General features: G+C 49.4%; 1 protein-coding gene across 7 annotated transcripts in view; it reads right to left on the reverse strand.

The window, feature by feature from the left end:
* Positions 1-19,620, reverse strand: part of DNAH8 (dynein axonemal heavy chain 8) — a 10,041,960-nt gene that overhangs the window by 3,218,885 nt on the left and 6,803,455 nt on the right. For all 7 annotated transcript variants that reach the window (XM_078647354.1, XM_078647353.1, XM_078647356.1 and 4 more), the window contains one exon: positions 10,326-10,518. In XM_078647354.1, the coding sequence (XP_078503480.1) occupies positions 10,326-10,518 (193 nt within the window). The remainder of the gene's footprint in view (positions 1-10,325; positions 10,519-19,620) is intronic.

Genomic DNA, 19,620 nt, shown 5'->3' on the forward strand with positions numbered 1-19,620 from the left:
TAACTGAGAAATCTTTCTGGCATCATATGTCTCTAAGAGACCTATCAGAAAGGGAATGGTGGGGTTAGACCCCTGCTTCAGTTTCCTGGAGGTACAGACTTGTCTCATCTCCTGGAAACTGAGAGCTGCATATCTTGAAGTGACCTGTGGAGGGTCAACACTTACCAGGGGAGTCTCAGTGGACTCTCCATGGTTAGACATGCTTTTCTAGTGAGGTGTAAGTGGTGCACTTACCTACACTATATGTTTGCCTACTGATCCCTTGCTAGAGTTGTAGTTTAGGGTGTGCTAGGCCCTAGGAGCTACAACAGCTGGTTCAGTAGAACTCAGAGTATTCTAAGCTAAGTTATATGTACCTTTAGTACTTATGTGATCTTTCACAAGATATTCTTAGGATATGTGTGGTAAAACAACAGCAAGCTCAAATCCCAACCGCTGCTCACCAATGTGAGAAGTTGGCCTGATGTGCAGTGCTCACTATTCTAGTGATCACTATATATCAGTCCAAACAACCCTTATTGATGATTGGTTGTAAGTCAACCTTATAGACCAGCTATCCTAGTAGCATGGATACGAGCAGTCTAAGGCTAATACTCTAGAGGGCGTGTTAAGCCAGCTGTTTTACCATCACATTACCCCTTGAACACCCAGTGAAAGGACACCACACAAGTGTTATGAAAATAAACAGTGTATTTATTAGAATCACAACAACCCTGTACTCTTTATGAGGACAGGGTGCTAGGCACACAACAAAACTCTTACGAAAATACTTAAGTTAGCACAGTATATACAAATGCCCGAGGGGCACGAAAAACCATATACTCTAAAGGTGGAATGCGAAATTACTAGCAGGTAAGTACAGTACTAATAGGCTTTGGAATCGCTAGGACTTGACTATGGAATCGTTAGATTACTTCTAGGAGGCCTAGGGGACTCGGGTGCAGAGTGTGCACTCTCACGCGGGATGCGGGACAAAGTCTATGATAGCTAGCAATGTTAAAGTTAGTGTTCACGTGCGAACCCGACCTGGTAGGGAGAAAACGACAGTGGATCCTGACCCTTGGATAGTGAGGCTATGCTGGGGCACCGAAATGCCGAAGTTACCTAGCCCAGGGGCTGCAGATGCATAGGTCTCAAAAGACGTCGGGAATCCTCGTAGACGAACCAGGAGCCTGGGAGAAAGATGCTGGCAGGCGACCAGTGAAGAGAGTTCGAGTTGATCCAAGCCTGGATCTTGAAGATGGATGACACCTGAAAGCAGAGGGGACCAAGTTCGTGACTACTAGCCAGTAGTCAGTGGGCACCAGGAGGGCACCGGATGGTAGTCACCTCGACTAGGTGAGTGGGCGACGCTGGGCTCTGCAGATCTCACGGACCAGGAGGCGTTGTCGGCGACCAGGATGGAGAGGCGAGCTGTCCCACGATGGATGAAGCTGTCGGCATCGAAGAACCCAGGATTGGGCAACAAATCCTTGGCTAATTCAAGCCCACGCGGTGGACTCAAAATGGCGTCTTGAGTGGACCAGGAGGGTCCGGGGTGCTCCTCTTCTGGAAGGGAGCAAGAGCCAGTCTGGAGCAACCAGACCAGCAGCAGTGATGTCGTCGGGCGTCGTTCAGAAGGCCACAAGCCAGCGGGCTAGTAGCCAAACAACGCGGTGAGCAGCAAAAAGCAGAAGGGCCCCACGCCGATCGTGGAGATGCTGGGGGGCTGCTCTTCGGTGCTGGAGCTGCTCAGGGTTGGGGCTTCCCAGACCCCAAAGCACTCGCCAGGAGATTACTCGGCGGGCTTGCTGTGCAGAAGTCGTGCAGTCTTGGCAATAGTCGGTCCCTTGAGGTCTCGTCGCACTCACGGTTCTCAGCTTGGCTGTAGAGGTGAGTAGAGGTCGGAGGTGCCAGGGAAGCCGGGTCTTGTCGAGCTGGGCAGTCGGATTCCGGAGGAAGGACTTACAGCAGACCGCAGTGTTCTTGCGTTGGTGCCTGCGGATGCAGGGTGACTACTCCTTAGTCACAAGGGAGAATCTTGAAGAAGGAAATCTTGAAGTCCTTTCGCAGAAAGTCGTGTCTTGATTGCAAAGATGATCTAATTTGGAAGGGGGCCTGCTCCTACCTTTATCTGGGAAAAGGGGGCTGGCACGCGACTAAGTCCTGCCCTATGGGTGGGACCAGGAGGGGGGTGGTTACACCCACTTCCTTGGCGGGCTTTTCCCCAGCTCAGGGTCTGGAGTGTCCCTGGAACTGGTTCAAGCCGGCCTATGCATAGTGAGCACCGGGGTGCCACTTGCAGTCACCTTCCTCTGAAGCCCTGCCTACCTAGGATACACAAAATCCTGTCTGGGACGGTGCTGGCACCGCCCCTGGCAGGAAACCCTTTGTCCTTATCTCCTGCTCTGGGAGGACTCCCAGCAGCAGGAGGGCAGACTTGTGTCTCGGTGGCAGCATCCATTTTGTGGAGCTGAGGCTCTGTTTGACTTTAACCGGGGTTAGAGGTTACATACATGTCGTGTCCCTCTAGAAGGGTGGAATGCTAACCCCGTCGCCAGAATTGGCGAGGGGTTAGTATTCCAATTCGTATGACACCTTACTCGACATGTTTTGATAAAGCGATACCAGAGTTGGCATATAACCGCGAGGATTATAATGCACTTAAGAGTATATGGTATGCGATATCATGGAAACGGCTAAGGGATAGATCCCGAAAGCCGCAGACAGGCTCAGCTCATGCCAGAGCACCATCTCACACGATTCCAAGCACTCTGCCTTCAGGATTGTTAAGGCCTGCCATAGGAGTGACTGATAGGAGATCTGTGTGTCCATGTTAGGGTTAGATATAGGTATACTATACCTAAAGCAAAGGGTGAGTACACCACCTTGCCCCAGCTGTCGTGCAGCCAGTTGTGTCAGTTTAGTTAGTCAGTCCAGGGGTGGCACAATACATGCTTCAGCCCCTGGGAGACTTCTGGGTGCACCTCAGCCCTGGGTACAGGGACTTGGAGAGGGCCCAGTGCCAATTCAGTACCTGAGTACAATTTGGATAGAGAGAACAGCTAGGCTGTGGGTCTGATTAGCAGGCCCACAGGCAGGGAAAGTCGTAAACCAGTGCAGCAAAAAGCAAAAATCTGGGTGATCATAGGATTGCAGACCCTACTCTCCTACACTGACCTAATCCTTTTCTTCGATTGGCTGAACAATAGAAGCAATGACATCAAGTTCACCATCACCTATGATCGAAACCGCATTGCCTTTTTGGATCTCACTTTTCGAGTAGAGAATGGCTCAATCTATTGTGATCTCTATAGGAATCCTACCGAGAGAAATACTCTGCTCAAATATGACTCACATCACCCCCGGAACCTCCGCGATAACCTACCCTATGGCCAATATCTAAGAATGAGGAGAAATTGCACCAAAAGGGAGGACTTCTTCAAAGAAAGTGATACACTCACTAAGCGCCTACGGGAACGAGGGTATCCACTGGGCCTACTCAAACATGCTAAGAAGAGGGCATAGTATTGCCCGAGAGAACAACTTCTGAGCCCAAAACAAACGAAACGAGATGCCAACAAATTAGTCTGTGTTACCACTTTCCGCTCCAAAAGCAACGTCACCAAGAAAACAGTGCTGAAATACTGGAACCTAGTGGCAACGGAACTAAAAATGGATGGGAGTCCTTTGTTCTCATTCAGGAGAGGACGCAACGTAAAAGACAATGTTGTCAAAGCATTCCTTGAACCACCCAAACCACCGAGCCTGCGTGATCAGCTCGGTATGCCTCCTGTCTTGGGCCATTTCAAATGTGGGACCTGTTAGGCCTGTCCCTTCAACATGGAGGGGCCCTCACTTATCCATAACAACAAAACTCACAGGCTGCCTTCATTAACAAACTGCAACACCACTAACGTGATTTATTTGATCCTATGTCCATGCAACAAACCGTATGTGGGACAAACCACCCAGAAGGTTAAAATGAGAGTGTTACAGCACATGAGCAAGATCCGCTGTAAAGTGCAAGGTGCTCCTCTAGTGGACCATTTCATCACCCATAATCATGGACCAGAGAATATACGCTGGAGAGTCTTGGAGAAGATAAACACAAACCCGAGGGGTGGCTCCTTAACCTCTGTCCTGAAAGGAGTGCAAGTGGATACACTTTCTAAACTCTGTAGCTGCTGGCCTGAATGAGCATGAGGAGATATCCAAACAAATGGGCCTGCTCTAATCTGATACCATCGGGGTCCTTTGATCTGTAGACACAGCATAGGTTAAGACACACATTTTTATGATCTAGTTTGTCAATAGCTGTCATGCATTTTGTATTAACCACCGAATGAGATATCTTAATCTGTACAATGTCAGACACCAAGGTGCCTTATTGTGGGTCATATGTGTGTTTGAATCTTGTTCTTTCCTCCGAAACTGTGTACGCACTATTTGGCAATCATTGAATTTCTGACTTTGATAGCATCCCCAGCTTTCGCATTCCCGGTAATGCTGCCTCAGCACTGAAGTAGTTAATTTCCCGCAACACGCAGGTTGCATGGCATAGTCATCGCCCCACGCGGTCGCCTAGCAACGAGCGTGCTTAGCGTACACGCTTGTCCTAGAACTGCCTTATACTGCCTCTGCGAAGGCTTGCCTCACACTACTCCCAGTCGCTTTGGACCAAGTGTTATCCGATCGTCTCCACGACGGGTGAGTTCACAATTGGGTGGGGTGCCATACTCAAGGTACGTTGTCAGAAAGTTGGAGGGTCTGGATCGTAACAATTTTTAATGGGCACAATTTTCAACGTTACGTTTCACTTTCTAACTTAAGTCAGCACTAATTTCAAATGGTTACTTTGATCACTACCACTGACGGTTCCCCCATGTTATCCGGCATGGTTTGAGTGACTGCCTGGTCCACCTAACAGCACCGTACCCCCAACACACCTTTGTTAATGGGCACCTTCGTATTCAATTAGTGGGGGCCTATCTAACTCTTTGATCAACACTGTTGACAACCCTTCACTGTAAGGTCAACCTAACTCCTTCGGACCTCCAGTGCTTCACGACATCCCCCAGTCAGCTAGTTCCATGACGGGGTTCACTGAATCTCTAACCAGTATCCAATTCACTATTGGAACCATAATTAACATCCTCCCCTATCAACAGATATGACCAGCAAATGAGTGGCAGCACATCAGGCAAATCGTTATTCCTGATCCATGTGAGTACCTATTGACTCATTCCACACTCTGGTGCAATTTCTCACTGCACGATACTCTCTCTGATACTTAGCCTTTACATTGCAGACTGTCACCGACCGCATCCTGTCTTGATAAAGACCCGCAGCGACCATCAACTGGGGCGCAATAGGGTCAAAACGTCGACGCTCAAATTAGGTCCAGAACACTCCATGACTCCTCTACAATACACCAGGATTCATTGGAGATCAATTAATTGTTGGCCTATCTATCACCCGTGTATATAATTGTATTTATTCATTTTCACTGTATATATACCACAGCACTTGAGCACTTCTTTCACCAACTGTCACTGAACTGTATTTATGTGTGATGGTCGTACTTTGTACTGATTGTTTTTTCATTGTTTTTTCACTGAATGAAGTAATTCAGCATGAACAAAATTGAATTCTAAATATAAACACTTATGAATTCAATACCTGGCTAAATAATTTGTTTTGTTTTTTCGGCTTGAGCATTGATTTCTCAGTTGCTTATGTGTATCAGAGAGTTCTTATTGTTGTTTCATTTGCATATATTAGCATTTCTCAAAGGAGTTAGTTTGTAGCCAGAATTGGCATAATCAGAGTGAAGAAGTTAGTTGACGGATGGTTCTCAGAATAGTGGAAACTATACTATTAGAGTGAAGCTTGAAAGTGAAGACAGTTCGTGGGAGAGGAGAAGTCAGTGCAGATTGGACGGTGCAGAGCTGAGAGGCAGAGACGAAGACCAGAGAAGGGTTCCGGTGCTTTGGAGGGGTGAAGGAGGTGAAGGTGCATAGCGGTGCAGACGTGTATCCGTGGGTGCAGAGCAGAGTCTGAGATGAGTCTAGGCACAAATAAGAGAGGGACCCAGACGACAGCCAGAAACAGACTACGTAATTATAAGGTGAAGTCTATCCTGCTATTATAGTGCGCAAATATATTAACTCTTTCCTTTACTTTTCAGGCTATGCTTAGATTGATAGGTGCTATTATGAATGCAATGTTTATTTTTATTGTTTAATAAAGGGACCCCAGTTCTTAATAAATGCATCTGAGTATTGTTTCTATGATAGAGTTAACCTGTCTTTTTAGCCAGGTGCTGACGAACAGAAGGATGGGACATCCCCTTTTGAGAAGGTAACTGATGACAGGGGAGAGTGTAAGTCATATCAGGGAATAATTCTTGAATGTAATAATTCGGCAGTTCTTGTGTGTGAGGATCGGATCTCCTATACTGTACACAAGGGATAATAATAACTCATGTGAGATAGATACTTCCAGTAGATATTAGTGTGAGAAGTTGGCCTGATATGCAGTGCTCACTATTCTAGTGATCACTATGTATCAGTCCAAACAACCCTTATTGATGATTGGTTGTAAGTCAACCTTATAGACCAGCTATCCTAGTAGCATGGATACGAGCAGTCTAAGGCTAAGACTCTAGAGGGCGTGTTAAGCCAGCTGTTTTACCATCACATTACCCCTTGAACACCAAGTGAAAGGACACCACACAAGTTGTTATGAAAATAAACAGATATTTATTTATAACAAGACTACCCTGAACTCTTTATGAGTCAGGGAGCTAAGCACACAACAAAACTCTTAAGAAAATACTTTAAGTCGCACAATTTACACAAATGCCCTAGGGGCACGAAAAACCATATACACAGTAAGTGGAATGCGAACTTGCTAGCAGGTAAGTAGTACTTTTCTAGACTCAGGAATCGCTAGGCCTACAATTCTAAACACTGGGATTAGATGCAGGAGGCCTGTGGACGTCGTGTGCAGAGTGGGAACTCTCACGCGTAAGGCGGGAAAAAGTCTATGGAGGCTAGCAGTTGCAAAGTTACTGTTCTCGGGCGAACCCGACTAGGTGGGTCAAAAACGAGAGTGGATCCGAACACTTAGGGTGTTGGACTATGCTGGAGCACCGGAGTACTCAGGTTACCTAGCCCAGGGGCTGCGGCTGCATAGGGTTGAAGTTGCGTCGGAAACCCTTGTTGAAGATCCAGGAGCCTGAAGAAAGAAGTTGCTGGCAGGCGGCCAGTGAAGGAGTTCGTGGTGATCCAAGCCTGGATCAGGGAAGAAGAAACCTGTAAGCAGAGGGGACCAAGTTCTGAATCACTAGCCAGTGATTTGAGTGGGCACCAGGATGGCACCGGACGAAGTCACCTCAGCCAGGTGAGTGGGCGCTGCTGGGCTCTGCAGTCTCTCGGACCAGGAGGCGTTGTCGGCGACCAGGATGGAGGTGCGAGCTGTCCCACGAAGGTACTTGCTGTCGACGTCGCTGGACCCAGGATTGGGCAACAAGTCTTGGCAAATGCAAGGCCCACGCGGTGGACCTAAAATGGCGTCTTGAGTGGACCAGGAGGGTCCAGGGTGCTCCTCTTTTGGAGGGGAGCAAGGGCTAGTCTGGAGCAACCAGGCCAGCAGTAGTTGTCGTCGTGGAGCGTCGTGAGAGGGCCACTAGCCAACGGGCAAGCGACCTGGACAACGCGGTGAGCAGCAAAAAGCAGAAGGGCCCCACGCAGATCTCGTGGATGCAGGGGGGCTGAACTTCGGTGCTGGAGCTGCTCAGGGTCGGGGCTTCTCTTACCCCAAAGCACTCAGTCGAGGGTCACTCGGGAGTCGTGCTGGACAAGCGTCGTGCAGTTCTGAAGATGGCCGGTCCCTCGAGGTCTCGTCACACCCACGGATCACAGCTGGGCTGATGATGTAGGTTGAGGTCAGAGGTGCCAGGGAAGCCGGTTCTCGTCGTGCTGGAGCAGTCTTGATCCGAAGGAGAGACTGGCAACAAACCGCGATGCTTGGTTGGTGCCTGCTGCTGCAGGGTGACTACTCCTTAGTCACAAGGGAGAAATCTTGAGAAGAGTCTTGAGTTCCTTCTTGCAGAAAGTAGTTTCAGGATTCAAAGATGATCTGATTTGGAAGGGGGCCAGGTCCTACCTTTATCCTGCAAAAAGGGGCTGGCACGCGACTAAGTCCTGCCCTATGGGTGGGACTAGGAGGGGGGTGGTTACACCCCTCTCCTTTGGCGGGCTTTCCCCAGGCCAGGGGCTGGAGTGCCCCTGGAACTGGTTTCAGCCGGCCTATGCACAGTGAGCACCGGGGTGCCACTTGCAGTCACCTTCCTCTAAAGCCCTGCCTAACTAGGATACACAAAATCCTGTCTGGGACGGTGCTGGCACCGCCCCTGGCAGGAAACCCTTTGTCCTTGCCTCCTGGGCTGGGAGGACTCCCAGCAGCAGGAGGGCAGACTTGTGTCTCGGTGGCAGCATCCATTTTGTGGAGCTAAGGCTCTGTCTGACTTTAACCGGGGTTACAGGTTACATACATGTCGTGTCCCTCTAGAAGGGTGGAATGCTAACCCCGTCGCCAGAATTGGCGAGGGGTTAGTATTCCAATTCGTATGACACCTTACTCGACATGTTTTGATAAAGCGATACCAGAGTGGCACATAACCGCGAGGATTATAATGCACTTAAGAGTATATGGTATGCGATATCATGGAAACGGCTAAGGGATGGATCCCGAAAGCTGCAGACAGGCTCAGCTCATGCCAGAGCACCATCTCACACGATTCCAAGCACTCTGCCTTCCGGATTGTTAAGGCCTGCCATAGGAGTGACTGATAGGAGATCTGTGTGTCCATATAGGTTTAGATATAGGTATACTATATCTAAAGCAAAGGGTGATTACACCACCTTGCCCCAGCTGTCGTGCAGCCAGTTGTGTCAGATTTGGATGGCCAGCCAGGGGTGGCATAATACATGCTGCAGCCCCTGGTAGGCCCTGGGTACACCTATGCCCTGGGTACCTAAGGTACACTGTACAGGGACTGATAAGGTGACTCAGTATCCAATTAGATATGTACCTAGGGTATATGGAATCCATTTTACAGAGAGAGCAGTAGGCCTGGGGTCCTGAATAGCAGGGCCCCAGGTCAACTAAGTCAGAAAACCAGCAAAACACCAGGCAAAAAGTTGGGGGCAACCATAGTCAGGGATCTACCTTCCTACAATTAGGTACTTAGGAAATTCCCAATAGACAGCAGGAGGTATTAATAGGACAGTGGGAACACTTTAAAGGCAGATCACTCAGGATAGGGCGTTATATATATCAGAGCTGCTCCCCGAGGAGCGAGGGGGTAGAGTAGTCCAGGTCGGATCGCCGTGGGGCTACAAGTGGGGACACTTAAAAGGGAGATCGCTCATGATAGGGCGTTATACACTGGAGCTGCTCTCCGACACGAGAGAGAGAAGATTAGCCCAAGCCAGATTGTTGTGGGGCTATAAGGTGAGATCATAGGATGTACGTCGTTACAACGCATGCTTTTACCACGCATGCCTTTACCATGCAACTTTTACAAAGCAAACCTTTACAACGCATAGTGCTTAGGGGTGCTGGATAGTGAATAGTTTAATTTACTATTCCAACTCCAGTCCCCGTGGACACTAGGGAAGGTGTTGGATAGTAAATTAAATCTATTCCCTATCCTAGAGCGCCCCCCAGCGCAATGCGTTGTAATGGTTTTCATTGTAATAGTTGCGTTGTAAAGGCACTGCGTTGTAAAAGTTGCGTTGTAAAGGATGTTTCCCGAGATCATAGGATGTAAGATGGAATTCCGTAGTTTCTATAGGATTTAGTTGTATATTAGCTGTATAAGCTTGTATATATTGTGGGTTCCCCATTCCCAGGTAAGTACCCCAGGTACTGCTGTAAATAGGGTCTGGGAAGGGATGAAGTTACGTGATGACTGTGTTTGTGATGTTTGGGTGAGCTGATAACTTGGTCAGAAAATCCGGTCATTACACAGGTAAAGCTAGTTCTACTGATCTGTAAGTTGGGTTTTACCTTTGGTTATGTTCAACGTGTCTTTATTATAGTTATATTGAGAAACAACTAAAGCATGTATGTTATCACTACATGTTTATGACTGTAAATATTGGATTTCACACAAGAGTGTGATATATTTTTAATAGAAATACATATAGCGACAATTCTGTTACAGTATATTCATCACCTAGTACTTCACAGAAAAGTGGTAACATTCCTATGGTTTAGCATACAATTAAAGTATGTTTGTTCATCTTAACTCCTGTTGTGATGCTATATCTTACCATTTCATAAATCTTTGGTTGTTCGAATACAAAATCATCAGGTTCTTCACCGGTCGGTTCAGGCATATCACGCAGAAAATCCACAAAGTATGGTTCAGGATGGAGTTCTGCTGCAGCTTCTGGGTCGATATTTTCCTCTACCACACGTGTAACAGCTTTATCAAACCAAGTGCGGTCTTCAAAGCTGACAAATCTAAATAAATTCAGAAACACACATATATATATATATTATGTTTTTTTATTGAATTGTCGCTTAGTACACTGTTACAATTGGATAGATGAACAGAGGTGCAAAACATCAGCAGCAGTAGGAGAGCAATAGAATTCAGCAATATCATATCTTTGCAGCTCAAGCTCCCTCCCCCTCCGAGCGCTCTACTCCAGCCCTCAAGTACATCTCTATTGGTGCCTGTATCCCACCCATGGGCCCCAAATGTTTTCCCATTTCTTTGGGCATCCCCTGCTCTGGTAGACTACCTACTAAGCTTGTTGCCACCAGTCCATATTGTTCTCCCAGTCTCTCAACCTGGGGGGACCCACTGAGCCCAATGCAAGTGCAATACTTCTCTTTGCTACTTGGAGGAAGGAAGGTTGGAGAGTCACTCCTCCTGTGGATACCCAGAATAGTCGGATACCTGCACCAGGGAGTCCAGATGCATAGGGGTGAAGTGATGTCAGAAATCTCCGTAGACACCAATGGAAAGTCGTGGACTTCTGCAGCTACGAGTCCCACGAGGCCAGGGATGCAGGCTTGACAACATACTTGGAGCTGTGCAGTGCTGGAGACAGGAATTACATAAACGTAGAAGACCACGTGCATGTAAATCATGCCGAACTGCCAACCACTGTGGTTCACAGGTGATAGGCTGGGTAGAATTGATACAACATGCTGTGGAATCCCACAGGCTAAAGGTGAAGGAAAGAAGAGAGAGCAACCGCTTAGAAATGAAAATATTGTAGTACCGAGGAGTCAAAAGAGCTGGTGATGGGTGAAAAACAAACGAGTGAAAATGCTCTAAACATCGCCTGATAGTGAGTGAACTGTCACTTACTGCCAAACGGGCAAACAGCAACAGTTTAGTGTATTTGACCTCGCTCACGGATGAATCTGCCCTGTCTAACCACACAAAGGTAAAGGGGATGAAACTAAGGGACTACAGAATAAGGCCGTGGATCCATGACGGGCAGGAAAGGATCTCAGGGAAGCCAGCAAATAAAGCTAGACAAATACACAGTGCCTATAGACCCAACGGCTGTGAATGTTGATGAGACAGAACCTTGCACTAGAGGGCAATCCAATGTAGAAGCAGCAGGACCAACACTATAAGACATTATAACGACGCTGCAGGAGGTGCGAGCAGACCTAGGAGGCAAAATAGACACAGTGACCATGGAGGCTTCACTGATGAGAGCAGACCTGCGTAACATGGGGTCTAAGGTGAAAGAAATTGAAATTTTAATGAACACACTCCTTTGTAGACACAAAAAACTCCAGAAGTGGGTACAGGAACTCACTGCCAAGGGTTGGAGGCAATACCCGAGGAGCAGGACGGTCGCTCCTGCCGGAATATTGTCTGTATAATTGGAGTGCCAGAACGGGCGCAGGAGCTGCTGTGGACCTCTATGTGGAAGATCTTGTTAAAATGCTCCAGCCCAGGGTCCTGTCTAAACTTTTCTCTGTGGAGAGTGCTCATAGAATACCTGGAAATAGTCCGAGACAGTGGGCCCCACCACGCCCCATCATAGCACGCATCTTTAACTATAGGATTGTGTATTTAACTATGTATTTATAGATCTTTGTTTGTTTTTGGATTATGATGTGATGAACTGTTCACATTTTTACGGGCTTTCATGTATTGGTAACTTTTATGGTTTTAAATGCTAAAACCGAATAAAGTTTGGTTTTGATTTGATTTGATTTGACTTTAACTATTGGGAACGGGATGTGATCCTCCAAACTGCCTGGAGTGCCCCACCACTCAAATAGACTCTGCAGCTATAACTTTCTATCCTGATTTCACCGCAAAAGTACAACAGGCTCGGATGATGTTCTTTGAATTAAAGAAAGCACTAAGGGCAAAGGGCATAAAGTACTACATGCTTTTCCTTTCCACACTCCAAGTGACAGCAGAAGGCAATATATGGAGGTGTTCCAATTCAGAAGGAGTGTGGGAGTGACTTGAAGGATGGCAGAGTGGGAAATTAACTTCACACAAACGGGTTTGACGACAAAGCAACAGACCATGAGATGGAGGCGTCTGGAGAGGCTACACGAGGCTCCAGGCAGCAAATCAGCACATTGCCCCATCCAGAGGACTGAGACGAAGAAAAAAAACAGAAGTCCAGCAAGTGGGGCAAGATCGGACCTGGTGGCAGACTCAAGACAGGGACTGAAGCCGGGAAACTGAGTGGAGAGACTCCAGAGAGCGACCGGATGTACAAATAAGACAATACACCCTAACAAGTGTCCGTCCAAAGAACATTGATTTTATGCACATTTTGATGTTAATATTTCTTCAAGAAATATAGGTGGTATAGCAGTCCTGAGGGGGCAGAGGGAAGGGCGGGCAAGTGTTTGGCTAAGGCCCGTCTAATGTCTTAAAGTACAGTTATGTGGTGACAGGCGCTCTGCAAATTGGGGGGGAGGTTGTTGTTTGCCCATCGTGCAGGGTAGCAGGGAGGAGGGAGTTTTACAGTTTGGGGTTGCAAGTTTATATGTAAATTGTTCAAGGTATCAAATGCTCAGAGTAAGATTCCACTAAAGGACACCAATGGCCTTGAAGACTACTGATCGGCAGGGTCGACTCCCACCCGCGGTATACATCACCATGGGTGTGACCTAACGATCATGACTTGGAACGTAAACGGCCTGGGTAACTAAATCCCGCGAACAATGGTGATGCAATATATACAACGACACGTGCCAGATGTCGCCGTGATGCAAGAAACACACTTAAAGGGCAACACATGTAAATCTCTCGATAGAAGGCAGCGCTGACTTTCCTCTCCCTCTACAAGGCTCTTGTAATGCCTGGTTAACTTAAAGGATAGGCTTTAGTGGACTAACTGTGAGGACGGGCGAGCTGTGCTGGCTGCTGACATTGCTGATGCTCGAGGGGTCACGGGCGGCTCTCAAAGCTTCTCTCACAGCTCTTAAGGCTGCTCGCTACGGAGCTCTGTGGCTGATAAGGATAAGTTTGACCCTGCGGAATATCGTGACACTCCTCCGACGCTGGATACTTCAATTTTCGCTCAGGATGGCCCCGAAGAAGACAAAGCTGCTGAAAGGGAGAGGTGTGGCGCCGCGGCCAGGGCAACTGACGCTGGAATCTGGGGATCAGAGTTCGATCCCCAGCTCCGGCGGCAGGTTAGCCCAGCACCATGCGACTCTGGGCAATAGCTTGCTTAATGAGACCCTAACGGGTGATTGTGCGCTATACAAATGTGGATTATTATTAAAGATGCAGGTGCCACAAAGGATGTTGCTAAGGAGGCGAAGGGGGCTCCGAACGATGTTGCGCCAGTCTTTGCCTCAGATGCCGTCCAGATGCGGTGAGGTGGCGTTCAACAGAAGCGTGCGGAAAGTACTCTGAAAACAAAAGATATTGGTGTTGCAGGGAGTACTAGGCTGCGCTCCGCGGCCGCTGGTGCAGGGGAACACTCAATGAGACAGCCTTCGTTGTTGGAGGCATTTGCAGGCACAGCTACATCAACGGTGCCCCCAAACATTGTTGAATCTCCAGCTCCTGTCCTCGCAGCTTTGGAGAATGATGGTAGCTCTCTAAATGCTGCGGATGATCCGGCCCTTCACCCTCAGGACAACGATTCTTTGCTGACTGCCCAGGTGGATTCTGGGTTTGTAGTTCTTTGCTCAGCCTCAATCCCAGCCTGCAGATTGCACTGATACAAGCTTGGTGGCTGGCCCCCCATTTGCTGCACTTTCAAATGAGATTGTCGAGGGGACAGACTCTTTGACCGCTGGAAATGTAACGATGGCACACGACTCACCAAACAAGAGTTCTGATAAAAATGGTAATAAGGACGGTGATAAAGATGGTATTAGCAGGACAGGCTTAGAATCAACCCCTGTCAATATAGGCCGTCAACTAGCTCATGAGGTTCATGTTCAGCCTTATACATCAGCGCAAGCCCAGGCACTGCCGGACATGCTGGAGTTTGATGGAGGTAACATCGGCAGTGCTTCAGGAGATCTGAACAATCATGGTGTAATTCCTTCTTGGGCAAGCGTGTCCCTGCTCTCCCCAGAAGGAGATAAATTCTTCTAGCTTAACGATGACTCAGATACATCAGAGATCAGCGAGGTGGAATCCTCACAAGAGACGGCATCAGGAGAGTCCTCGGCCACCCAGAAGATGCATCGTAGCCGATCTATAAACTGGTAAGACTAAAGAACAAGTTACTTACCTTCGGTAACGATATATCTGTAAGAAACAGTAGTTAGTATTAGATTCCTTACCTTAGAATATCCCCAGGCGTCAGACTGGATCCGCAAATTTTTGCGTAGCAGTACCCTTGCGCGTCGGTAGGCGTCGTTTGCGGCTCCGTGTTCGTCGTCGGCGTCGTGGGCGCCGTGATGACGTCGTCGGAGCACTTAGACGCCGCCTCCGCGTGCTGACGTCAGTTCTTAGACACAGCTTTTCCGCGCCAGAAACGCAGAGCCATGTTAAAAACCAACACTGGTGCCATTGAAACTAGGGACCTAAAAGGTCCCTAGTTATCGGTTCGCAGAATGGGGAGGATGGGTGGGGCGGGAAGGAATCTAATACTAACTACTGTTTCTTACAGATATATCGTTACCGAAGGTAAGTAACTTGTTCATCTGAAAGAAACAGGTTAGTATTAGATTCCTTACCTTAGAATAGATACCCCAGCAATACCAATCCCGGTGGTGGGTCTGCGAACCAATAATCACACCAGAAAGTCCTGGAGGACGGAACGGCCAAAGAAGCCATCCCTCTGGACTTGGCTGTCCAGGCAGTAGTGTCTCGCAAACGTGTGCAGGGATGCCCACGTAGCTGCCTTACTGATGTCCTGCACGGGGACTCCCCGGCCCAGGACAGTGGTGGCTGCCGTGGCCCGAGTGGAATGGGCTCGCAGCCCAACAGGATGCTCCTTCCTCGCCAAGGAGTAACATGCCTTGATACACAAGACGACCCACCGAGAGATGGTCCTCTTGTGCACCGCCCGTCCCTTCTTAGCGCCCACGTAACCAACAAAGAGTTGGTCATCCACCCGGAACTGGCATGTGCGATCCAGATAGAACGAAATCGCACGTTTTGGGTCCAGACAGTGGAGTCGCTCTTCCTCTTTAGAGGGATGCGGTGGCGGGAAAAAGGTGGGCAAGGTGATAGACTGCCCGATATGGAAGGCCGTGACAACCTTGGGCAGGAAAGATGGTCTAGTCCACAACACAACCTTGTCCGGATGGACAGAAAGGAAAGGGGGTTTAGAGGAAAGAGCCTGGAGCTCACTCACTCTCCTGGCAGAGGTGATGGCAACCAGGAAAGCAGTTTTCAAAGTCAAGAGACGAAGAGGACGCTTGTGAAGTGGCTCAAAGGGAGCGCACATCAGAAAGGTAAGAACCAGGTTCAAGTCCTACTGAGGCATCCCAAACGGAACAGGAGGGAACATGTGTGTGATGCCCTTCAGAAAACAAGTTACTATAGGGGACTTGAACAAAGAAGGTTGATCAGGCAGCCTTAGAAAGGCTGAAAGGGCAGAAAGGTAGCTCTTCATAGTGCCCAGAGCAGAGCCCTGGTGGGCAAGAGAAAGAAGGAAGAGAAGAACCTCAGAAAGAGGGGCAGAAAGAGGATCCACAGCCTTTGCTGTGCACCATGCCACAAATTTGTTCCACCTGCAGGCGTATACCGACTTTGTGGAGGGATGCCTGGCTGCCAGAATGACATTACAGACTTCAGGAGGCAAGTCAAATGGCCTCAACTGTCGCCGCTCAATCTCCAAGCATGGAGGTGGAGACTGGACAGGTTCGGGTGGAGGACCGTCCCCTGCTGCTGCGACAGAAGGTCCTCCTGAAGAGGCAGATGAACCGGGGGATCGACTGACATACTGAGTAGCTCTGGATACCAGTACCTACGTGCCCAGTCCGGAGCAACAAGGATGCGTTTGATCTTCTTCAACACTCTGGGGAGAAGTGGTATAGGCGGAAAGGCGTACAACAGACCGCAACTCCACTCGCGTCGAAAAGCGTCTCCGAGCGAGTGCCGCCTTGGAAATTCCAACGTGCAGAACTGATGACAATGAGCGTTCTCTTCGGTGGCGAATAGATCTAACCAAGGCTCTCCCCACTGCTAAAAGAGGCCTTGCGCCACGTCCGAGTGCAGACGCCATTCGTGATCCATCATGCACCGACGGCTGAGCTCGTCCGCCCTGGTGTTCAGAGAACCTGCCAGGTGTTGAACCACCAGGGTCACACCCTGATGTTCCAGCCACTGCCAGAGGTGCAGAGCTTCCTGGCAAAAGGTCCACGACCCCACCCCGCCCTGTTTGTTGCAGTACCACATGGCGGTGGTGTTGTCCGTAAACACCTGCACTACACTACCTCGGACAGAGGGGAGGAATGTCTTCAGTGCTAGACGAATCGCCCGCAGCTCCAAAAGGTTGACATGGAGTTGGGACTCCGCCGGACACCAGAGGCCTCTGATCTCCGCCTCTCCTATGTGGCCTCCCCAGCCCTGGAGGGACGCGTCCGTCACAACTACGTGCTCCGGTTGGGGAAGGGAGAGGGATCTGCCGCTGACCCAATCGCGGTCTGTGGGCTACCCCTGCAGCTGTCTCGCAGTGGCCTCCGAGATCAGGACATGGTCGGATAGGTTGCCCTGATGCTGGGCCCACTGAAACTTCAGGTCCCACTGCAGAGCCCGCATCCGCCACTGGGCGTGATGCACCAGAAGGATGCAGGAGGCCATCAGCCCCAGAAGCCGCAGCATCAACCTGACCGAGACCCGGGATAAAGGCTGAAAGAGTGGAATCAGAGCCTGAATATCCCGAACCCGCTGTTCGGGAGGATAAACCCGAAACTGCGCCGAGTCGAGAACCGCTCCGATGAAGAGGAGCTTCTGAGAGGGGCACAGGTGTGACTTCGGCACATTGATGGAGAACCCTAGCTGGTGCAGGAGGTCTGCCGTCGTCTGGAGGTGGCTGACGACTGTCTGGGGCGAGCCCGCCTTCAACAACCAGTCGTCGAGGTGGGGGAAGACTGAAACCCCCGACCTGCGCAGATGAGCTGCGACCACCGCCATCACCTTTGTGAAAACCCGTGGGGCGCTGGTAAGGCCGAAGGGTAGCACGGTAAACTGAAAGTGCTCGTGGCCAACTGTGAACCGCAGGTAGCGCCGGTGGGCTGGCAGGACGGGGATGTGGAAATAAGCGTCCTGCAAGTCCAACGCTACGATCCAGTATCCTGGGTCCAGAGCAGCCAATACCTGAGCCAGTGTCAGCATTTTGAACTTCTCCTTCCGGAGGAAGCTGTTGACGTTCCGTAGGTCCAAGATAGGGCGTAGGCCCCCTTTGCCCTTCTTGGGTACCTGAAAGTAGTGGGAGTAGCAACCACACCCTACTTCTGGCCCAGGAACGCGCTCGATGGCCCCCTTGGCCAAGAGGGCCGTAACTTCCTCCTGCAGAAGTCGCAAATGATCCCCCGATAAGCGGTGGTATTGCGGTGGCATAGCTGGAGGGGAGGGAGTAGCCCCTTCGGACGATTTGCAGCACCCACCTGTCCGATGTGACAGTGCGCCAGTGGAGGAGGTGATGGCGAACCCTGCCTCCCACTGGCGTCCCATGGGCCTGAAAGCACGGACTAGGAGGGTTTTGAGGCGGATGCTGCGGGGGAAGGTGTGGACTGGCCTCGCCATTGTCCCCGACTGCCGCCACGGCAGTTTCCACGGCCGCCACTGCGTTGGATATTACTCTGCGGTGCGTGGCTGGCAGCACATATGGGGCGCCCCTTCCTTGGCCTCGAAAGGAGTGAAAGGCACCCATTTGCTGGCACGGTCCCGAGAGGCCCAAGGACCTGCCGTAGCCCTGGAGTCCTTAAAGCCCTAGTTAGAGTAGGCATCGAGGCGAGAATTATCGAGTCCGTTGACCTGGTCCAAGACCCTGCCGCGTCGGGAATTGAACCCTGGTCCTGGGCCGTCCTCTGCTCCCGGGTCTGCCGCCTCTAACCAGTGAGCCATACCACATCCAAGTGTCCTAGTTTCAAGTAGCTTTTTCCTAGTCCATCCGGAAGTGTCCTAAAAGAACTAGTTTCCAATTCTTTTGTTCCCATTCTAACTCTATGGTAACTTGCGTCCGTGTAAAGACACTGCACGCGCATCCCGTGGGCCTCCTGCTCTCTATCCATTGGTAGTACAGTGTAGCCCCAGCGATTCTCCAGGCCCTAGGCCTTTCCTTTGTTCGTGACGTGGTTCTTATACCACTATTTTAGTATATGGTTCGAAGTGCCCATAGGGCATTACTGTATTTTGTGCAACTTGTTGTATTTTAATTACGTATCTTGTATTGTGCTGGTGCCTCTGACCTCAAAAAGAGTTCAGAGGATTGTGTTAGAAATAAATACATATATATTTTGATATACAACCTGTGTGGTGTCCTTTCGCTGGGTATTAAGGGGTTTGCATATGGTAAAACAGCTGGCTTCACATGCCCTCTTGAGTTTAGCCTAAGACTGCTTTGTCCATGCTACCACTAGGATAGCTGGTCTATAAGGTTGACTTTACAACCATCACCATGAGGGTTGTTTGGACTGGTGCAAGGTGCTCACTAGAACAGTGAACATCATATACCAGGCCAACTTCTCACAAAATGGAGACTTTGGCAGATGATAACCCCATTTCAGGGGGGTAGGGCTGTAAAGCTTTTTTGCTTTTTCCCGCTTGGCTTAAAGTTATCCATAAGAGGAGGGTTAGAATGTTTTTCTCTGAGGTAAAGGCACAGGAATTTCTTATGGAGCTAAATGAAAAGCGGGGGCAGTGGGCCATAGCTAGTACTGAAGAGGGGAGGGAAGCAGCTGATGATTAATGCTGTGTGGGGTTTTGATATACTTTTGACAGAGTTTTCTGAGATGGAACTTGACATGATGTATAATGTCCTTAGCCGTCATGGCTCGCTGATCACTGATTACTGCTGATTACTGCTGATTAATGTTTTACGGGGCTTTGATATATCGTTACGTGTGATGAAGTCTGATTCGAAGCCCATTGTCTTTTTTCTTACCTTAGCTTGCTAAATGTTGATGATGAACGCTCTACAGGGGTTT

This window comes from Lissotriton helveticus, chromosome 6 (genome assembly GCF_964261635.1).
Source record: "Lissotriton helveticus chromosome 6, aLisHel1.1, whole genome shotgun sequence".
Classification (NCBI taxonomy): Eukaryota; Metazoa; Chordata; class Amphibia; order Caudata; family Salamandridae; genus Lissotriton; species Lissotriton helveticus.